This window comes from Pseudocercospora fijiensis (genome assembly GCF_000340215.1).
Source record: "Pseudocercospora fijiensis CIRAD86 unplaced genomic scaffold MYCFIscaffold_3, whole genome shotgun sequence".
Classification (NCBI taxonomy): domain Eukaryota; kingdom Fungi; phylum Ascomycota; class Dothideomycetes; order Mycosphaerellales; family Mycosphaerellaceae; genus Pseudocercospora; species Pseudocercospora fijiensis.
Genome location: NW_006921534.1, coordinates 3,184,541 through 3,204,098, shown reverse-complemented (window position 1 = coordinate 3,204,098; position 19,558 = coordinate 3,184,541). Strand labels below are relative to the sequence as shown.

The following is a 19,558-nucleotide window of genomic DNA, read 5'->3' as shown; positions in this document are numbered from 1 at the left end:
ACTGAACCACAACATACACGGCATGGGTCCCTGCGAGATGCTAGGTACCCTGTCCGCCAAGATGTTTGGTTGGCCATGTGGCTGATGCAGGATTCGGCACTTTAGCGAGGAGGTAATTCTCGGTAGTTAAACCCGAGCGACTAGGTCAAGGATGCCTTCTTTTTTCGATTTTATTATCGCAGGACACTCCTTCTGGAGTATGGAGTTCCCCAAGCTGAGCCGAATGGTCTTGTCTGTAAAGATTCTTTGGTTTATGGGCTATGCCGGCAGCTTTCGGGGCTTCGAACCAGGGGAATATCGTACGCAAATAAAGGACCAGGAGCGCCGTGAAAGGCGGGTGAAGGAGAGAGGATATACTGTCGCTATCATTTGAGATCTTTACATTCTGCCCATATTCTCAACCGGAGTCTTGAGCATGTAGGAAAAGCTTCATACAACAGAACGTTTTCGCGTCCAGCTCCCTTAGAACGTCGTCTGTGCCAGCCTACTAGCAGCATTTCTTGCATCAATTCGATCATCATCATCATCGTCGTCCTTTAATTTGCCAAGACTGCTGGCCGAGCTCGTCGCACGTTTGCGACCACCTTCGACACCTTCTTCTCCCTCCTCGCCTTCCTCAGGTACGGCGCCTGGCCAGGTTCCGCTTATGCTTCGGTTCAAGCCATCTGGTCTGCGAGGCACGCCAGACCATGCGTCGCCCTTTGGCCCTTGTGAAGACGCCATGCTACTGCGTCTGACCACAGGATGTGCTTCACGACCCAATCTCGAAAGTCCCCCAGATGCATCGATATTCCTGACATCAGGTCGCACTTGCTCAAGCGTGGCTAATGTCCGTCTCTCCGCCTCGATTTCTCTAATGACATACTCCCGTATCGCTGTCCGCATGTCTGCAGCAGTGCGTGCAAACCATTTCCTCTTCTCTACGACCAAGTTTTGCGTGACTCGATGTGTCTTCTGTTGCAGGTACGATTCATGACTGCGTGCTTCGTCCAGGGCAGATATCGCCTCGTCCACTTTGTCGCGCTTCACACTTGAACTGGCCTTGAGTCGATCAGCAGCGTGGAGCTTGCTTCGCGTTGATTGCTGAGCCTGTATGAGCTCGCGCAGGAGGATGTGTCGATTGGTCAGTGTTTCTTTCACGATAAAAGCGTCGCTGCTGTGGTACGCTAGCGGATCGGAGAGCGTCGCAGCTTCCGCCGTGCCTTGTGCCGCGTGAAAGTCTCCAGTATTCTGGATCACTTTTCCAAGCTTGCGATATGCGTTGGCCAGACCAGGATGCATTTCATTGTTTGACAATGTCTGAATTTTGACGCCCAGATCTGATTCCGCAAGCCCCAAAGCTGACACGAGTCAGTATGCTTTCGCGTCGCACACAAGTTGCGCTTACCTCGTCTGTTCTTGACCACCCTGTCGATTTTCTGCTGGCTGTCCATCGATCCGAGATAGAAAGCCTTAACTATAGGCCTACTCTCAAGCAGTTCCGGTGTGTCATCTGGGGGCGGTGCAAACTGTTTGAGCACCTTTCTCCTCACGCCCGTCGCAGGCTGCTTCTTCCGCACCACTGGACTGTATCCAAAGTCACTCTCTACGAAAAAAACCATCTCCTCATCTCTCATGAGCACTTCGTTAGAGCACACCACGTTCAGCCATCGCTGAAGAGCCGTCTTGGTTCGAGCTTCATCCTCATCCGTACCCATGCCGGCGCTGGTCGAGGCAGGCGGGACAGCAGGGACTAATGCTTCCGGATTGGCGGCTTGAAGATGTGCAGCGAGCTTCTGGAATTCAGAATGAGTGCGGCGGATGTCGCGGAATTGAGTCGTCCTGAATTTGGGCAGGTTGGTCTAGGTATATCATTAGCATGAGTTCACAATACTGTCTGATATAGCTCGGATGGCATACATGAACATCGAACCTCAGAATTGGATCTTTCTTGCCTGTGCGCTCCAGACCTGTGATCTTGGCCTGTAGCTTATACTGCGGCATATGCTGCCTCTGCTGGACATTGTGGTATCTCGCGCTGGCTGATCGCCTATTCTCTTCGCCCGAGCCTCGCTGCTGCGGTGACACTTGTTGTTCGTGTGCTTGCTGGACCTGTTGCTGGCCCCACTGGCCCTGTGACTGTTCATGTGAAGATTCGTGCTCCTGCTGTGAGGCCCAGGCACCATGTTCATGCTCGCCATTGGGATGCTCAGCGTCCACACTCTGCACGGCCGGCGCAGGCAATTCTTCTCTGGGTACATCGTCGCCGCCAAAACTGGTGCGGCTGGCGTCAGGCGAGCTGGCCCAGGGTGACGAGCCTGTGGGATAGTCCATGACGGGAGTGCTGGTCGGCGTGGCCTCGCGGTATTGTGTTTCGACAAATGCTCGCTCTGACTGCCGCCTCTGGAATCGCAAGTTGTTCGGCACTCTCTCCTTGCCGCTTGCAGTGGCCGATGCTGATGGAGACGTAGGGGGTGTGTGGGACGAGCTGCCTGCCTGCATTACGATTATTATTCTATTGCGGGCCTTGGACCTGTGATGGTCGCGGGTCCGTGTCCGTGCCGGCATCACTCCTGCCTCGCTCGTTTTCGCGCTTGCGAGCCGAAAACACACACACCATCGTAGACCCTTACCTCTCCCTTTCCTATTGCCATCTGTATCACAAAAGGAACTTCATTCTCACTACACTTTTTTCGATCCTCTCCCGGAAATCGTCACTCGTTTACATCTGTACGTCTGGTGATGCCGGTTCGATGGCTGTGTAGACAGCATTCCATACGGATAGGCATCTCCATCAGACACGCGACCAGAACATTTGCCTCTTCCACCAGGGACCATGCCTCGTCGCCTCCTGCTACCCGGGCGGCGGCACTCGCTCGCACGCGAAACATTGGGATTATAGCACATATCGATGCCGTGGGTAGATCAAAACTGGGTAGCATGCACTCACCTTCTCACGATCAAGGTAGGGCAAAACAACCACAACGGAGCGCATGCTCTACTATAGTGGCTTCACAAGAAGATTAGGAGGTAGGCGACCTCAAAGTACTCTTTCTTCTTCTTCACCATTCTGAGAGATAGTCAGACGTCGATGAAGGCAGCACGGTGACAGATTTCTTACCTGCTGAGCGTGCAAGAGGCATCACGATTCAGTCCGCAGCCATCTCATTCTCCTGGCCCCCATCTGCTGGCCATAAGGAGCAACCATCCACACCCGGAACTCCAAGATCTTCGATCCCACACAACATTAATCTGATCGACACACCTGGCCATGCGGACTTCACATTCGAGGTTTTACGATCATTGCGAGTTCTAGATGGAGCAGTATGTATCTTAGACGGCGTGGCAGGAGTCGAGGCGCAGACGGAAAAAGTATGGGCTCAAGCAGGAGCCTATGCCATTCCCAAGATTATCTTCGTGAACAAACTGGACCGGGATGGTGCTGCATTTGCAAGAACTGTAAAGGAAGTTGGAGCAAGACTTAATGCTTGGCCTGCTGTGTGCGGCATTCCCTGGTGGAATTCTGAAGGACGACTGCAGGGCGTCGGCGATGTTGTCGGTCTTCGAGCGCTCAAATATCCCGAAGGTGGCGATGGCAAAGATATCAAAACCTTCGACATGGAACAGCTGAAGGCTGAAGATCCGGCACTTGCTGCAGAGCTGAAGAAAGCTCGTATCGCGCTGGTTGAACGACTTTCTGAACATGATGATGAAATGGTCGAGAAGTACCTTGAAGCTGAGGAAGACCATTTGGCAATCAGCTCCAACGACACGATCGAATCGCTTAGAAGATGTGTATTGCAAAATCCCCAGCAAGTCGCACCTCTGTATGCAGGAGCTAGCTTTCGGAACATTGGAGTCCAGCCGCTCCTGGACGCGGTTGTCGACCTACTGCCTGCACCAGAAGAGCGACCGGATCCTGAAGTCAGCCTTGGCTCCGACTCTGCCACCAAGGGTGGTCTTGGTGCCTTCTTGTCTGGCAAACTCGTTGCCAAGGCTGCGCCAGCGGAGCTCAAGAAAGGCAAAGCAAAACCGTCGATGGCATTGCAGAATCTCGAGACTTGCGCGCTGGCATTCAAAGTCGTCGCCGATGCGAAACGCGGCGTCCTGGTCTACGTACGAGTGTACTCTGGCATTCTAAACAGGAACGTATCTCTCTGGAACACTAACTTGCAGAATATGGAACGAGCTCAGAGACTGCTCAAAATGTATGCAAATGATGCTGTGGAGATCGATTCCATCTCTGCAGGGCAGATTGGAGTAATACCTGGTCTCAAATTTGCCAGGACAGGAGACACCTTGATCTCGTATCATGGGGCCAACCCCAAGACTGGACCGCCATCTCCAGTCAGCACATTACAGCTTCGACCAATCGATGTGCCGCCTCCAGTATTCTTCGTCAGTGTTGAGCCAAACAGCCTAGCAGAAGAGCGACCTATAAAGGAGTCACTAGAGCTTCTACTGCGAGAGGATCCCAGCTTGCACGTCTCAGTCGATGAAGAGAGCGGCCAGACGCATCTATCTGGTATGGGCGAGCTCCATCTCGAGATTGCAAGAGATCGTCTCGTACAGGACCTCAAGGCCAAAGCCCGAATTGGCAACATTGAGATTGGCTACCGTGAAGCAGTGACTGGGGCCAGTGCGTCTATCACTGAGGTCTTTGATCGCGACATTGGAGGCAAGAGTGCCAAAGCCGCTTGCATGGCTAGTGTGGAATCGTTAGACGACGAAGTTGGGCCAGATGGCAAGCACACGCACACCTTCACGCTCCACGACAACAATTGCCTCACCATCACTACGCCAACACTTCGCAAGGATGGCTCAAGTGTTGACGAGGAGAAGCCGAGCCTACCAGACACTATACCGATGCAGACACTTCTCCAATCATTCCAGAATGGTGTTTCGGCTGCTATGGCTCGCGGTCCCGTCCATGGCTACCCTCTTCACTCGACAGATATCAATATCACGTTTGACCCCTCGCAGCATCTTTTCTCAAACACCACACCAGCAGCGCTCTCTTCCGCAGCCCGACTGGCTGTGCACTCGGCTCTGAAGCAGAGCGCAGAATCGAGTCCAAGCGTCATGATGGAGCCCGTCATGCTAGTCACAATCTCCGTCAACGAAGACTCGCTAGGATCTGTGGTGCACGACATCTCATCAGCACGTGGAGGCAGCGTTTTATCTCTCGGCGCCGAGGATGAAACCGATGCATCGCAACAGGACATGGACGTGAAGAAGATATATACACCCCCAGACCCTTTCGCCGGAAGCAGTTCTGGATTCGCCCATGCAAGTCTAAGTGGAGGCAGTGGTATGAGACAGATTGTCGCCAGAGTACCATTGAAAGAAATGGTAGGATATCTCAAGCACTTGAGAAGTCTGACCGCTGGACGAGGGACTTTCACGATGGTCGTCGACAATTTTGAACGACTCAGCGCTCAACGGCAAAAAGCTGCACTCAACGAGATGCGAGGCGAATATGCTTGAGAACAGAGCATTGTACAATACTGTATCATACTAATGAAGTCTGCTCCTCATCGTCACTATTCCGAGCCAAAGCAGGGCTGATTTCAAACAGGCTCAACAGTCCTAACCCCTGCCCTAGCAGGGCTCGCCGGCAATGCAACGCCGCCTTCCAACCTCATATCCTTCATAGCCTTAACCATTCCACACTGCGGACTGGTCTCCCTACTGCTCCCAGGCCTCTCGCCACTCACAGGCCTCGACTTATTCCCCTTCTCCCCACTCAACACAGGTAAAGAAATCTCCTCCGCTCCGAGCGTCTGCTTAATATCCTCTAACAACAGATCCATAGGACAAATATACGTTCTACCTTGTCGACTAGCGAGGACATGTCCACAAACTCTTCCGTCCTCATTGCTGATCACCCATGCACCAGAGTCACCTCCCACTCCAAAGTTGGCTGCTGTGATCGTCCAACTCGCACTGAAGGTACTGCGACCATGGATTTTTACGAGTTCCATTGTACTCGACACGATACCACTCCCCAGTCCTGATGTTCGTCCGAGGCAATGGACTTTGGCGTGAGCGATGTCTTGGCTTGCTCGGATGGATGTGGGGTAGGAATTTCCGTGACGATCACCTCCTTTGCGACAGAAGCGCGTGCCGCCCTTTATGATGTTGTAAGTTGGGAGACGTGGAGGTAGGAGTTCGAAGAGCGCCCAGTCGATTTCTTGGGGTAGGGACTGGGAGATAGATTTGAAGCCTCCTTCGTGGGATTTGAGGGTTCGGCGGAGACCGGAGGAGGCGTGGACTTGGCCGAGTCGATAGGAGAGGAGGTGGTCTTCGTCTATGCCGGAGTCTTCTTCATCTTCGTCTTCCTCTTCTACGTGAAGGTCTAAGTCGATGGCGTCGTCGAGGGCGGGTTGAGTAATGGCGATTTCTTCCATGTCACCGGGGAAGAGGCCCGGACAGTCACCGGCCGTGTCGTAGGAAGGGAGTGGTTCGTCGTCAGAAGAGTGTGCTGAAGGTGGTCGGACTGTGCTGAGGTCGTCATCCTCTGCGATTATGTTAGCAATGGATCGTCTCTCTTTATTGCAAGGCAAAGCATTTGTACGACGACAGACGAGGGAGTGACTACACTACGACATGGGCATCTGAAGGTGGGATATATGTCTTCAGCTAGATATGCCAGCACATACCTGACTCGCCGTCTGAGCTGCCAAGGCTCGAGCTATCGTCATCATCATCTTCCTCATCCTCGTCGTTGGCATCTTCGTCATCGGAAACATCTTCTGGCTCCAGCATGTGATGGACGCTCATACCATACGGCTTCCCATCTATCAATACGATTCCGCCAAATGAAGCCGGTGGTAGGTGTTCTTCATACCTGAAAGCGCCTATGGACGCGCCGCACAGTGGTCGTTCCTGGTAATCTGGGTTGACGGCCTTCTCGACGTTCGGATCGCGGTAAGGTGCCATGCTTCTCTCTGCAGCTTCAAGAGCTCGTTCGCGTCTTGATTTCCGGCATCGTCGAATTTCGCCTTCTTTCTTCACTCTAATGTCATACATGCTGGGGTCATATTTGAGATGTCGTTTGAGGGCATGCTTGACTTTCGAGGTAGACTTGCAGCCAACGATGAGCGTCGGTCTTGCTGTAGCCTTTGACTCGCCGTAAGGGCATAGCCTTATCGAACAGCTTTCTTTCGAATGTCGCAGGGCCTTGGCAACAAGTGCGTTCATCTGAAAGCACATGGTGTTCTGCCAATGGTCAAGGATGTTTTGTGGAAGTGGCACGTCAGGAAACTCCGCTCGCTTGCCATTAGCAAGCTGCTCCGCTTCCTCGTCCATACTTGTGCGAGTCGCTTCAGCGGCCTGAAGCCTTTGCTGCCTAACTGCATGACATTGTCGCCAGCGTTGTTGAATGAGGGTGACTCGTCGTTTGAAATCTCTGATTGATGGCTCGGATCTGGAATGCCACCCCTCCATAATTTGTTCTTTCACCTCAGCCAATCCAGGTCTTGTCGAGATGTGACCCGCTCTTGAGCCTTGTCTAGACTGCTCTGGATCAGTGAGGGTCGTGCCAGCTAGTGGCGTGAGCGCCGGGTACGAAGAGTGACGGTGAGATCGAGCAGCCGATTTCCCCGACATGGATCGTCTGGGCTCGACAGTCTCCGAAAGCTGTCTGGCTAAGGAACTAGCTTCGGAGGGCCGGCGTATCGCATGCCTCCTTCTTGGCGACCTGTAACTCTCCGCAGGTGAGGATGGCTGTGAAACTAGCTCGGATGCCGGAATTAGCTCAGTGGGCGAACCGACATCGTCAAGCAAGCAGCATCGCTTTAGAAATTGCAGTAGAAGGCCGTATACTCCTTCGGCAGTTAGTCGCGAGTTATCCATGTCGTCCGAGAGTCGAAGACATGTCTCGACAGCACGCATGTATGCTGAGCCGCACTTGGCGGCAAGCTTGGGGATCCAAATCTTTTCAAGGCGGAGCTTGAAATCAGCAAGAGTGTATTTCGCCTTGTAAAGATCACCAATAGGTGTCCAGAGACCAATCTCGAGAAGAATCAAACCAAGTCCGTAAAGATCGAATTTGAGATCCACTGGAAACTCCCTATCCACACCATTGGGCTCGTCAAGCGGATGTCGGTAGATGTTGAAGTCTGATGCTCGATTGACGCCTTCAATGTTAGACTTGGAGAAGAGATCAAAGGAGGCCCAAAGTGGTTTCCGAAGCTGCTCCAAGCGATTCGCCTCAGTCTCAGTTTCGGTGGTGGTGAAGATGACACTGCTACTGTTGATGTTGCCATGAGCTAACTGGCTGGCATGGAGAGAGTGAAGCTGCTCCGTCAGCCGCAATGCCATGCGGAAACGATGTTCGAGCGCTGGTGCAGGAACTTCGGTTGATGAGCTCTGTTGCTTATTGGCCTTCTGCACGAGCTTAAGCAGACTGAGCGGCGCCAGTGGTTCAGTAGACATTCCAGTCTGCAGCTTGTTTTGTATGGTGTAGGGTAAGTCGTAGACGAGTCCAATGCGTGGCTGGTCCGAGTCTTCAAAATAGCCCAACAAACTCAAGTTGGTCTGTGAGTCGGCACGCATGGGCTGGAAGAAAGTAGCTAGAGCCTCAAGTCGCTGAAGCGGTGGCGGCACTCCAGTCGCTCTGTAAGTGGCATCGTAGTTTGCATACTCCACTAACACTGGCACCTCAGGCGCAGAGCTTGCAATGGCAGCCTGGACACTCCCTGAGACTCTATTCCGTACCAGTAGTGCTACCATGCGAGTGGTCGACGGCACCCCTACAGCTTCGTATGGCGGTGGCGTTTCGATAGGCAGGCGAAGGGCAGACAACTCTATCCTCGATGGCAAGCCTGCGTACGGTGACAGGAAAGGTCTTGAGAAGGTGGGGTTGAGCAGTGTGGTTCCCGAGGATGCAAAGCTGGCATTGTCATAGAGACGCTTCCAGGGCTTCTTCGAGATGCTGGAGCTTGGCTTCAGTGGCTGTTCCATCGGGATGTCGATAGGGTCCTCGAATGTGGGATGTTCGCCACGAGCAAGTGCTCGGCGGGATTGCGTAAGATCGTAGAGGGTGTCTATTGAGGTGGTCAGGTCACGCAGCAGGTCTTCATATCGCGCTTCATCAAATACTGCAGGCCTTTGAGGAAAGGCCTCGCCCTCTTTGATCAGAGGTAAGCTTGCTGACTTGATCCGTTCGGCTTCCTCGGTCACCTCCTGGATGTTGCGTAGCACACTCTCGACCGTTTCTGAGAGCCCAGCTTTGGTGACGGCGTCGTCAATATTCGCATCCGACCCTTTCTCGCCATCGCTCCATTCCAGGCCCCACGCAATCAGCCTGTCCTTCTGGATGCGATACTTTCGATGCAGTGACGTGTACTGGGCATTGGAGGCCGTCTGCACTTGCAAGCTCGTGAGTGCACTCTTCTTCGCGTCGGAGTACAATTTGCTGAGATGGCCCGGCCGATGGATGCCGGGGGAATAGTGATAGCCCTCCATGTTGCTGTTGCCTCAGGCGCATAGTATTCTACTCGAGCGGAATTCCAGTTGCGCTCGGGATGTGTATGTCGTCTTGCAGTCGTCCTAGGCGGGTAGATGTTCGTGAAGACTCTCGGCGGCCGTCAACTTCAATGCGCATTCTCGTGCATCGTGTTGGTGCGCCGCAAGGTGATTTTCGGTCAGCCAGTAATTCGGCTGCCTACCTCCTTCGAGATGAAGGAAAGTGGCTGCCTTGGGGCAACAAGGTTCGCAAGGTTCGCCCCGAGCAATCCGCTCCACGCCACGCCACGCTCGCAGCAGCAGCAGCAGAAGATCATCTTTCAGTCTTTCACGTACTTTCACTGTCATCAGCAGTTGCATTGTTGAGAGGCAGACTGTCAAATGCCTCGGTCGGCGTTTTCTATCGTAAGGTAGCACTTCACATAATCCATCTTCCCAAGCGCCGTCGCTATGCTATTTGACCTTCGTGCAGCATTCCGGTACATATTCACAATCCAGCTGCCTGCAGCCAGGTCACAAGCAAAGAAGGATCCGCGTGCACTGCCGTTTCATATCACAGCAGCCTGCTCCCACGACCACATCTCGGCATCGATTGATGGAAACCTGCTCGCGACCATCGCGAACAGCACAGTAGGCGTAGGCAGTACAATAATTGGATTTAACAACTATCCTTCTCAACCAGAAGCTCTCGTGTTAAGAATCAACGCCACGATCAAGCTGTACACATCCATTAGCAATTGAACGCGTTTTGTATCCTCTTGACCACGCACCCGTAGAGTCCGAGGACTTCTCCGAAAATGAGGATGAGCACCATGCCCACAAAGATCCGCGATTGCTGCATGTACGCGCGTACACCCTGTGATGTTTTGTCAATCTAATGAGTCCGTCGCTCTCCTCCCGTAAATCACATACCGAGTCTCCCACGACGCCTATTGCGTATCCCGCCGCAAGTCCTGTGAGCCCAACCGAAAGTCCGCAAGCAAGATGCATGCATCCATTGTACAGACTGTAGTGCTGGTCTGGCGGAGGCTTCATGTTTCCAGCTATCAACACAGCTACCACGAGCGCGTAGACTGCAATAATACCAGACATGACGACTGGAATCAGGGACTGTGTTCAAGTGTCAGGCACTGCTCTTCCTGTTTGTGCCGTTCTTCATGTACCTTCATGATGAGATCCGGTCTGAAGGTACCGACATTCGCAATGCCAATACCTGATTTCGCTGTGCCGTATGCCGCGCCCACACCTGTCCAATGTTCAGCATTGCGCATTTCATTCACGCTTCCATAGTTCCCATACAGCCAAAGATCATGGCGAAAGCTATGCCACCCATGCCTAAGAAGGGCGCAAACTTGGGCGTGAGCTCCGAGTCCGCCATCGTGAGAGGGATCGCGGGGATTAAAGCGTAGCAGTCGAAGCGTGTGCGCGCCAAGTCCTGTGTGTGGTGATGGGTCGATGGGAGAGTGGTCGAAGAAGAATCGAAGTGGTGGCAGCTGGGCAATAATGCATGTGTTCATGAGCTTGACTTGGGTTGGAGATCGAGATCGGTTAGCGCGGTCTGTCGACTTGCAGACCACACTTCCACAGAACAGGACAGTCGGAGTAGCCGAAGCGAACTCCTCCCAACGCCCTGACAGCGCCGCCGCATACCATACTGGGCGGGACTCTCTCGCGTCCGCGCGTCCGCATATTATCGACTCCTCAAGGCCTCAGCAGCAGCAGCATCAATAGCCATCCGTGCGTGCGTGCGTGCCGTCCCCGCCGACCCAATTCTGTCCTGTGCTGTGCCGTGCTGTTGCGGCGGCGAGGTTGATGGGCCTGGCCTTGGCCGCATGCGCACGCGCACACTCTCGAGTCTGCAGACGCAGTAACACGCTGAAGACAGCCAGCAATGGCCAATTACCCGCGCGACTATGGCCAGCAGCAGAACGTCAACCGCGATGCCGCCTACTCTAGCATCTTCGGCGCGGCACCTCCAGGCCAGGGTCGCAGCCAGACCATGACCAGCACCAGCACCGCTCCACCGCCCGCTGGCCAGTATATGCAACGCGCTCCTCCCGTCCGGCCTGGAGTGCAGCAGCCGAATGGGCATGCGCAAGGGCAAGAGCCGTATATGGACGGACAGCCTTCACAGCAACGACGCCCGCCTCACTATCTCCCACAGCCAATCCGCCCCGACCGCGTGCCATATGGCCAACCACAGCGTCTCGATACCCGAGGGCCGCCTCCGCCAGGCCATTACCAGCGCTCATTCACGCAACGACCCTACGCCGGTCCGCCCGGCCCTGCGCTCAACAGTGACGCCTACCGCACTCAGTCGTTAGCCTCGGTCCCCCGTCCGCACTATCAATCTCCGGGCAACAACTACACCATCTCTCCCGCGCACGCTTTTCGACAGCAGCCCTACATGAATCAAAGCTTGGCGAGGACAACAGCTCAAGGAAGGGTGGTGCCGGATCGGCCGCAAGATGAGCGCACCATGTCCATGTCTTCGTATACAAGAGATCACGACTTCTCGCAGACCATGAGTGGCAGAGTGATTCCGAACCGGAGACGAGAATCTGGTGAGACCGATACCACCATGAGCAATGGCTTCCACCCTGATCGCACATCCAATGGCTATACTGGGCAAGGTAGACACCCGAGTAGTGGCAGCTTTACCACTCCGGCCTCCCGCACCATGTCTATGGCTTCTACTGTGGTGTCGCCCTCCGAAGGCGGCCAAAGACCGTCGGTGGGAAGTGTGCAAGGTCCTGCGCGAACAGATAGCTCACGCACTGGTACTATGGTGGCACAGAAGCGACCTTCGCTTGTGTACGGTGCATTGCTGTCAAATGTTGCGTCGGCTTTTAGAGAACGGATTGCTTTGCAGGAGAAGGAGAAAGACGGTCTGATGTACAAGAATGCTTTCAGTGGCTACGAGGCAGTGGAGCTCATTGCCTACATCATCCGCACCTCGGACCGAAACCTAGCACTTCTGCTTGGACGCTCTCTCGATGCACAGAAATTCTTCCACGAGGTGGCCTACGCCCACAGATTGCGAGACTCTCCCAATGAGATATATCAATTCAAGGAGAGCATCAACGAGGAGCCCCCGGAAGTCAATGGTGTCTTCACACTCTTGACAGAGTGCTATTCTCCGACCTGTAATAGGGACAATTTGTGCTATTCGATCGCGTGTCCGCGACGACTTGAACAGCAGCAGAGATTGAACATGAAGGTCTCGCCTGGTCTCAAGAGACAGACTTCGCAGTCGAGCTTGCACGATGAAGCCGATAGCGAGCAAAAGCTCTGGATCAACACTGTATCCAAGGAAATCTCTGACAGCGTCAGCGACAAGGAGAAGAAGAGGCAAGAAGTCATCTCCGAGATTATGTACACGGAACGTGATTTCGTAAAGGACCTCGAGTATCTGCGGGACTTCTGGATCAAACCACTTCGTATGCCAGAGATCTCGCCGATTCCTGAGCATCGTCGCGAAAAATTTATCCGGACCGTCTTCTCGAATTGCCAAGAAGTCCACAGTGTGAACGCTCGAATGGCTCAAGCTTTGACACGACGACAGCAGCAAAACCCGGTGGTGCGGAATGTCGGCGATATCTTCCTGGAATATGTGCCTCAGTTTCACCCATTTATCCGCTATGGTGCAAATCAGCTGTTTGGTAAATTTGAGTTCGAGAAGGAGAAGGGCTCGAATCCTGCTTTTGCACGGTTCACTGAAGAGACTGAAAGACTGAAGGAATCGCGAAAGCTGGAACTGAATGGTTATCTGACCAAGCCCACCACACGTCTCGCAAGATACCCATTGCTCCTAGAAAACGTCCTCAAAAACACCGACGAGAATAATCCTGATATTAAAGACATACCCAAGGCCATCGAGCAAATCAAGCAATTCCTAAGCAGGGTCAACGAGGAGTCTGGAAAGTCTGAGAACCACTTCAACCTGATGAACCTGAACTCCCAGCTGAAATGGGGAACAATTCCGCACATGGATTTGAAGTTGACCGAGGAGTCCAGACAGCTCATCTTCAAGAGTAATTTGAAGAAGAACCTGACTGCGGAACAAGCTGATGTCACAGCTTACCTCTTCGATCATGCTGTACTGATCGTGCGCGTGAAGACGGTCAACAAGAAAGAAGAAATTCGAGTTTACCGCAAGCCAATCCCGCTGGAATTGCTCCAGATCAAGGAAATGGATCACGTTCTCCCTAGGATGGGGATCGCGAAACGACCTTCGTCCAGTATGATTCCAGGTGTCGGACGTGCAGCTGCGAGAGCACCAGCAAACGAACAAGGCTACCCCATCACCTTCAAGGGTCTCGGCAAGGGCGGGTACGAGCTCACGCTATACTGTACGTCCCAGGTGCAACGAGAGAAGTGGATGGAACATATCATGAATCAGAAAGAGAAACTGTCCGAGCGACACAAGATCTTCACCATGGCCAAGTTGACGGAGGGCTACTTTAATGCGACTGTCCGAGTCAACTGCTGCCGCCCGATCGATGGTGGTCGAAAACTGGTTATTGGCACGGATTTTGGGGTGTACGTCTGTGATAGGAAGCCGAAGGACGCTTCTGTGAAGCCAAAGCGAGTGCTGGATCAGAAGATGGTGACACAGCTGGAAGTGCTGGAACAGCATCAGATCCTGGTTGTTCTCGCCGACAAAGCTGTGTGCACTTATCCTCTGGAAGCATTGGAAGACGAAAGCCCTGGCGCGCCGTCGAAACGTGGTCGCAAGATCTGCCACGCCAACTACATCAACGCGGGCATGTGTAATGGACAGACGCTGGTGTGCTGTGTCAAATCCACATCGCTTTCATCCACTGTGAAGGTTTACGAACCGATGGACTCGATGACTAAGGGTAAAAAGAAGTCCGGGTTCGCAAAGATGCTGGCCAGCGGGCAAGAGGTCCTCAAGCCGTACAAGGAATTCTACATTCCCATGGAAAGCAACAGCATCCATTTCCTCCGCAGCAAGCTGTGCGTGGGCGGCGCGAAAGGCTTCGAAATCGTGTCGCTCGAGACTCTCGAAACGCAATCGCTCCTCGACCAAGCAGATACATCGCTCGACTTCGTTGCCAGAAAGGAGAACGTCAAGCCTATCTATATCGAACGCAACACTTCAGAGTTCCTGCTCTGCTACAACGACTTCTCGTTCTATGTCAACAAGAACGGATGGCGAGCACGTGGCGACTGGAAGATCCTTTGGGAAGGCAGTCCGAATGCATTTGCGACGTGGGGTGAGAAGTACATCCTTGCGTTTGAGCCGGAGTTCATCGAGATCCGGCAGAGCGATACAGGTGGGCTTGTGTGCATCCAGACGCATAAGAACATTCGATTCCTGCATCAGAGTACGAGAGAGGTAAGTCGGTGTCGTTCCTCGGGTTGCACAACCGATTGTTGTTGTGCAACACAAGATAAGAGGTCTCTGACAACTGACCACCTTATGCAGATCCTGTTTGCATACGAAGACGAGGTCGGAGACGATGTCATCGCATCGCTGGACTTCTGGGGTCGGCCGGCATCTCCTCAGGCCCAGATCAAGTGAGCGGGACGTGATGAATACCAGATGGAAGGATTCGAGAAGGCAAAAGCAAGATTGGCAAAGTAGCCAGACCGCGCGTCCGAGCTCGAGGCCGGTATCGCGCATCAGCATGCGGCAATTCAAACGAGAGATGGTGACAATCAAATTCTACTCGGGCAAAGAGCGAGGCGATGCGAGGGAGGAAGAATAGGGCCAAAGGCGAGAGCGCAGCACGTTGTCACTTCTTACAACTGTATTAAAATAGCATTCTGCGAGAGACAAGGGAGAAGATGGAGAAGAAGAAGAAGAGAGCTGATGCCTTTGCCATTTCACGCGCCGCGGACGAGTGGGATGGGAAGGCGAGATGAGATGAGCTGGTTGTTCTCTGGACGAGGAGAAAGAGAGTTGTATATATTATGTATCTGGAAAGGTTGGGTAGTAGTAGATGAGACAAGAATGAGCGACACGGGTTTGTCAGCTGTTTGTCGCGGAGTGAAATAATGCATGGAACGCAATCAAATGGAAGCAAGATATGGCATGATACCAGAGACGTCAAGCTTAAGGCCTCGCATTCACCGATTCACCGGGAGTGCTCGTTTTCTTTCTTTTTCTCGTTGTACATAGTGGCACTCTTTTTTTGAGGTTCGTTGAGAGGCGTTCTACACCTGATTCGGAGGAGGCTCCTCGTATACGCGTGTCAGATCCACTTTGTCCGATGGATGATGGATGGCTGAGTTCAGTTCCGCGCGGTGGTCGCGATGCGAGGTGCTGATGATGACGAGTATTGATTATATTTGCGGGTCGTGTTTGTGAGTTCTCGGGGTGGCGTATGGCACTGAATATTTGTTTGTTCTGGAAGGAGCGGAGCATTGGAATCTATTGGTTGAAGCGGCGGATTGTCGCCATCGGGGAAGAAAGCTTACTTTCTCGGCGTTGTCTTTGTGTGGCAATCTACTGCTATGCAGATCTCTGAGGCTGTTTCAGAATCGTCATTCTTTGTTAAGAGGAGGTCCTCGTTGAGTTTTACATACACAAGGTCAGCTCTCCAGGGTTGAACTTTGTAGGACTTCCTCGTCGGCCGTGAATGCCGGGACCGCGTATCGAGCTCCTCACCCCACAGAGCACCAACAGCATCATAGTGGAGAAGACATGGAGAAGTTGCTGGCTGGAGCTGGTGTCTTTGCGCATGAGTTCACGCAATCACGTGCCGCTGCAACTGAGCTGTCGGGATCTTTCGCAAGGCCAGCTGTCGTCACGATTTGATTGAACCCCTTCCACGGCATTTTATGATTATGTCGAACGAGGCTCCCTTGCACGTTGCAATTCTGCGTTTCATCTCTCTGCCGGAACGCCATGGATGGGAGAAGCTGCGCTGCGCTGCGCTGCTTTGTTCTTTCAACGCGAAACTTGAGCAGACGTCATCGCTCGCAGCAGGTCAACAAACGTCGGGTGTGCGATTGAGTTCAAGCCACCCGCGCATGGCAGTGCGCAATCGGCATCGCGGGGCGGGCATCCGTTGAACTTGACGGCGAATGGTGTGCCGATAGAATAGCTGATGGTGGACGATGGACGTCGCGCGAGAATAGCAGCATCGACCAACAAAGGTCGGGTGGGCACAGCTGGCCATGCAGGCGCATGAGTGGTTGGTTGATCGCACACGCTGACCAACAGTGGAGCCTCCGCCAACGCCACTCCGAGCAGCTGGCTGTCGGTGTCAGCAGTGAGTATACATGCGTCGCCGTCATTATTATTTTAGTGGAGGAGGAGCATCTGACGGCGATGCTCACTTGCGGCTTGCCAGACATCGCCCGTTGCTCCCCTGCGCGTACCTTGAGCCTGAAACACACCAGCTCCAGTAGTAGTGCTGGTAGTGCTTGTCCCGAGCGGCGGGATCGAGGCTATGATGATGTGAAGTGCAGGCGAGGAATCTGCGACGTTGACGTGCTAGTAGAACTCAGCAGGAGTAGAACTAGTAGAACATCTGTGCTCCCATCCACCTTCCACCATCCAGCCCAGCCATCGTTACACTCGCAATTCGTGTTACTTTTACAGTACAGCAGTTCTGAAGCTGCGGGCTGCCCTATTGCGGCTACCGGCTGACTGGCTGAGCTTACTCTGCCTTACCTTGGTCGACAAGTGAAGTGCTTAGCTGCAGTGCAGAGAACATTAAGGTACGCTCGCTCGCCTTGCACATGATTATTGCTACAGGAGAAATACTGCATCTGCATCTGCATCTGCCTCTGCATGCCTGGCCTGGCCTGCCCGCCGCACACCCCACACCCAGACTCAGGCACGACTTCTACAGCCAATTACTCACCGAACGTGTTTGCAGGCCCACGCCATCCCAGCATCTCCACCCAGCAGCGCTGCCGATATTTCGAGCGCCATTAGAACTAACTTTGCCAGGCCACCGAGCCCTGCCACTGCAGCTTGCGGAAGCAGCACATCCTCCTCGACTCGACACTCGACACTCCTTCGCTGCTGCCGTGTTCAACAACAACACACCCGCCTTCCTCCATTGCTTCCTCTCATCACACCCCGCCTCCACCAAATATGCTCACCTTCCGCCGAGCCCTCGTCGTTGCCGCCCTTCTCTTAACTTTCTTCCTGCTGTTACGGAACACCCATCCTGCCGGCCCGGCTAAAGTCAACAACTCTCCCAAGCCGACTGGATCCCACGCAGATAATAGGAAGATCGTTGACGCCTCGCCGGACGGCCCAGAGAAGCTGGTCGACCAAGCAAAACCTGCATCGACAGCGCCAACGAAAGGCTACAAGGACGAGAATGGAGGGAGGATAGCATTGAAGCATTCGCGACCCCAGATCGCATTGGACGACTTGAAGCTGCGACCCCTGCGACAACAAATATCATATTCCTTCCCATACGATCCTGAGGGTAAATTCCCTGCATACATATGGCAGACCTGGAAAGTCACTCCTGCTTCAGGAGACTTCAACGAGGAATGGAGACCAGCAGAGGCCTCTTGGACAGAGCTGCACCCAAGCTTCGTGCACGAGGTCATTACCGATTCTGTCGCCTCAAATTTGATCAAGCACTTCTACGCAAGCATTCCTGAGATTGTCCAAGCATACGAATCTCTGCCTGAGCCCGTGCTGAAGGCTGACTTCTTCCGATATCTGATCCTGCTCGCAAGAGGCGGCATCTACTCCGACATCGATACAACCGCGCTCAAGTCTGCCGTCGAGTGGGTGCCTGCAGAGGTCCCGCGGAGTAGCTACGGCTTGGTGATTGGCATCGAGGCAGATCCCGACCGACCAGATTGGCATGACTGGTATTCGCGGAGGATCCAGTTCTGCCAGTGGACCATCCAAAGCAAGCCTGGCCACCCTGTGCTCGTCGACATCGTCGCTACCATCACCGAAGAGACTTTGCGACGCAAGAAGGCCGGCGAACTGGACCGAAAGCATATCAAGAGTGTCGTGGAATTTACTGGTCCTGCAGTCTGGACAGACACCATCTTCAAATTCTTCAACAATCCCGAGTTCTTCGATATGACCACGAGCAAAGGCAACATCACCTGGCAACACTTCACAGGCATCACACAGGCCAAGAAGGTCGGCGATGTCGTTGTGCTTCCCATAACCTCATTCTCGCCTGGTGTGCAACAAATGGGTGCACAGGACATTGATGACCCAATGGCGTTCGTGCAGCACACGTTCGAAGGTGAGTGCTTTCTTTCGGCTGTAACAAGTTATTCCGGCGATGCTAATCAAATTGCAGGCACCTGGAAGCCTGAGAGCGAACGCCATATTGGAGAAAAAGATAAAGATAAGCAGTGAATGTTTCAACTATATCTGAGACATCGGAACCTGGCAAGCATCGCGTAAATCTCGCCATGACTTGCGACAAAAATCCCGCGACCCGAACAGGCGCCGAGAAAGTCGGCACCATGGCACCGACGCCTTCGACTGCGAAAGCACGGCGCCACTACAATAGAGCATGACAAAAACTGGGAATCATAGAGGTCGGATCCTATCACGTAGGATCCCACGCTATTTGGACGATTTTACTACACGAGACAAATCTCTCGTTTGGAGTTTCTGGAGAGGGAGAAGCGAACCTCCCGCTGGGCCTGGCATCACACATCGCTATTCAAGTGCTGAATAGCGCATTTGCTTGTTGTTTTCAAGACTTCTGCATCGGTGGCGTTGAGTTGGACTTCATATGTAACCATACGAAATGGCATACTGCAACACGCAGTAGCATTGCTCACGTTCGCTTCACAGTCTCGTTCGTGTTCTTTGGTAATGATGTCGACCGTCTTCGAGCCCAAAGCGTGACTAGGATCGAGGTGAGTGAGCAGTGTTTCTCATCCGCTCACAGATGTTTGCTGACGATTGTGGACACTGTCGCCTGGCTGGCAATTTGTCTTGCGTGAAAGGTCGCCTGCGAGTCTCTTGGCATGCTTGGTTGTGTCGCTCCAATCTGAACGTGCCGTGCCATTTCACCGCCTGGACCAATACTTTCAACACGGCGACAGCAAACTCGGACCCAGCTAAGATATACACAATCAGGGCTCACGATATTTCGCGTTCTGTGATGCGTTCAAGCAAGCCGTTTTC

The 19,558-nt window shown here is 53.4% G+C and overlaps 6 protein-coding genes across 6 annotated transcripts; 3 read left to right on the top strand and 3 right to left on the bottom strand.

Moving 5' to 3' along the window:
• Window positions 1-343: 343 nt before the first annotated feature.
• Window positions 344-2,310, bottom strand: MYCFIDRAFT_163199 (uncharacterized protein). Its single transcript, XM_007926826.1, has 3 exons — window positions 1,900-2,310; window positions 1,388-1,841; window positions 344-1,340 (listed from the first exon to the last, which is right to left on the bottom strand). The coding sequence occupies exons 1-3, from the start codon at window positions 1,981-1,983 to the stop codon at window positions 463-465; spliced, it is 1,416 nt and encodes a 471-aa protein (XP_007925017.1). The 5' UTR covers window positions 1,984-2,310; the 3' UTR covers window positions 344-462.
• Window positions 2,311-2,919: 609 nt separating this feature from the next.
• MYCFIDRAFT_214720 (uncharacterized protein) lies at window positions 2,920-6,176 on the top strand (the record flags this gene model as incomplete). Its single annotated transcript, XM_007926825.1, has 2 exons — window positions 2,920-2,944; window positions 3,077-6,176. The coding sequence occupies 2 exons, from the start codon at window positions 2,920-2,922 to the stop codon at window positions 5,464-5,466; spliced, it is 2,415 nt and encodes an 804-aa protein (XP_007925016.1). The 3' UTR covers window positions 5,467-6,176.
• On the bottom strand, window positions 4,842-9,450 carry MYCFIDRAFT_207262 (uncharacterized protein; the record flags this gene model as incomplete). The annotated part of the gene is made up of 4 exons (XM_007926824.1): window positions 4,842-5,575; window positions 5,607-6,527; window positions 6,557-6,596; window positions 6,638-9,450. 4 exons carry the CDS (start codon window positions 9,448-9,450, stop codon window positions 5,492-5,494), a joined length of 3,858 nt encoding a protein of 1,285 aa, XP_007925015.1. The 3' UTR covers window positions 4,842-5,491.
• Window positions 9,451-10,088: 638 nt separating this feature from the next.
• MYCFIDRAFT_182334 (uncharacterized protein) lies at window positions 10,089-11,094 on the bottom strand. Its single transcript, XM_007926823.1, has 5 exons — window positions 10,750-11,094; window positions 10,614-10,696; window positions 10,363-10,560; window positions 10,221-10,306; window positions 10,089-10,167 (listed from the first exon to the last, which is right to left on the bottom strand). The coding sequence occupies exons 1-5, from the start codon at window positions 10,826-10,828 to the stop codon at window positions 10,125-10,127; spliced, it is 489 nt and encodes a 162-aa protein (XP_007925014.1). The 5' UTR covers window positions 10,829-11,094; the 3' UTR covers window positions 10,089-10,124.
• On the top strand, window positions 11,089-15,534 carry MYCFIDRAFT_163190 (uncharacterized protein). The gene is made up of 2 exons (XM_007926822.1): window positions 11,089-14,812; window positions 14,903-15,534. Exons 1-2 carry the CDS (start codon window positions 11,342-11,344, stop codon window positions 14,996-14,998), a joined length of 3,567 nt encoding a protein of 1,188 aa, XP_007925013.1. The 5' UTR covers window positions 11,089-11,341; the 3' UTR covers window positions 14,999-15,534.
• Window positions 15,535-17,001: 1,467 nt separating this feature from the next.
• MYCFIDRAFT_152600 (glycosyltransferase family 32 protein) lies at window positions 17,002-19,210 on the top strand. Its single transcript, XM_007926821.1, has 3 exons — window positions 17,002-17,145; window positions 17,307-18,659; window positions 18,717-19,210. Exons 2-3 carry the CDS (start codon window positions 17,528-17,530, stop codon window positions 18,773-18,775), a joined length of 1,191 nt encoding a protein of 396 aa, XP_007925012.1. The 5' UTR covers window positions 17,002-17,145; window positions 17,307-17,527; the 3' UTR covers window positions 18,776-19,210.
• The last annotated feature ends 348 nt before the right edge of the window (window positions 19,211-19,558 follow it).